The 756-nt window shown below is 31.1% G+C and overlaps 1 protein-coding gene across 1 annotated transcript; it reads right to left on the bottom strand.

Moving 5' to 3' along the window:
- On the bottom strand, positions 1–756 carry AAJ76_5130003 (hypothetical protein; the record flags this gene model as incomplete). The annotated part of the gene is made up of 1 exon (XM_024475926.1): positions 1–756. A coding segment is annotated over one exon (756 nt), but the record flags the coding sequence as incomplete, so codon positions are not given.

The following is a 756-nucleotide window of genomic DNA, read 5'->3' as shown; positions in this document are numbered from 1 at the left end:
TAGACTTTGTAACTCGTTTCATTTTGTTCCAAAAAGACTCAATGTTTTGAGTGTGAACTCCAGAATTAGGATCAACAAAATAAAGTTTATGCTTCACTGTATTATGACTAAATCCAAGATCTCGTTCAATATTTAAATAAGCTTTCCAACAGTCTGAATGAATTATAGTTCCAGATTTGCAAACTTTTCTTATAATAGGCAGTAACGTTTCAGCCTTTCGATCAGGTACGATTTCCATATAACACCTAGAAGGCGAGTAAGAAGTATCAGCTATTCCAAATACCCATATATCACTTGAAGGTGCACGTCCACGATTGTGTTTTACTTTGTGTACAAATTGACTCTCGTCTATCTGACAAACTATTCCTGGTCCACCAAGCCTTATTTGTTCAGTATCATAGTATATTTTAATGATTTTTCTAATTTTTAGTATAATTCTTGATAATACCTCTTTAGTATAGCCGTAATTAGAAATAATTGATGAAAAGTTTTTCCCTTCAGACCACAATATTACAACAGAAAAAATATCTGATAAAGAAATCCTAAATTTATCAAAGAAAGAGTTTGTCCGTATACTTTTTGTAGTTCTAAATTTATAGCAATTAGCATTTGTACAAACCCAACAAACCCCATCTAAAACTTTTCTAGATCTTTCAACCATTGGCAGCATACATGCTTCACATTCTAAATAAGAAAGCAATAAATTTTTAGATCGTAGAATATTAATGACATTTTCAGTATTCATTTGACGAATTC

Source organism: Vairimorpha ceranae (genome assembly GCF_000988165.1).
Source record: "Vairimorpha ceranae strain PA08 1199 chromosome Unknown NODE_513, whole genome shotgun sequence".
Taxonomy (NCBI): domain Eukaryota; kingdom Fungi; phylum Microsporidia; family Nosematidae; genus Vairimorpha; species Vairimorpha ceranae.
This window is presented reverse-complemented; position numbering and strand designations above follow the sequence as displayed.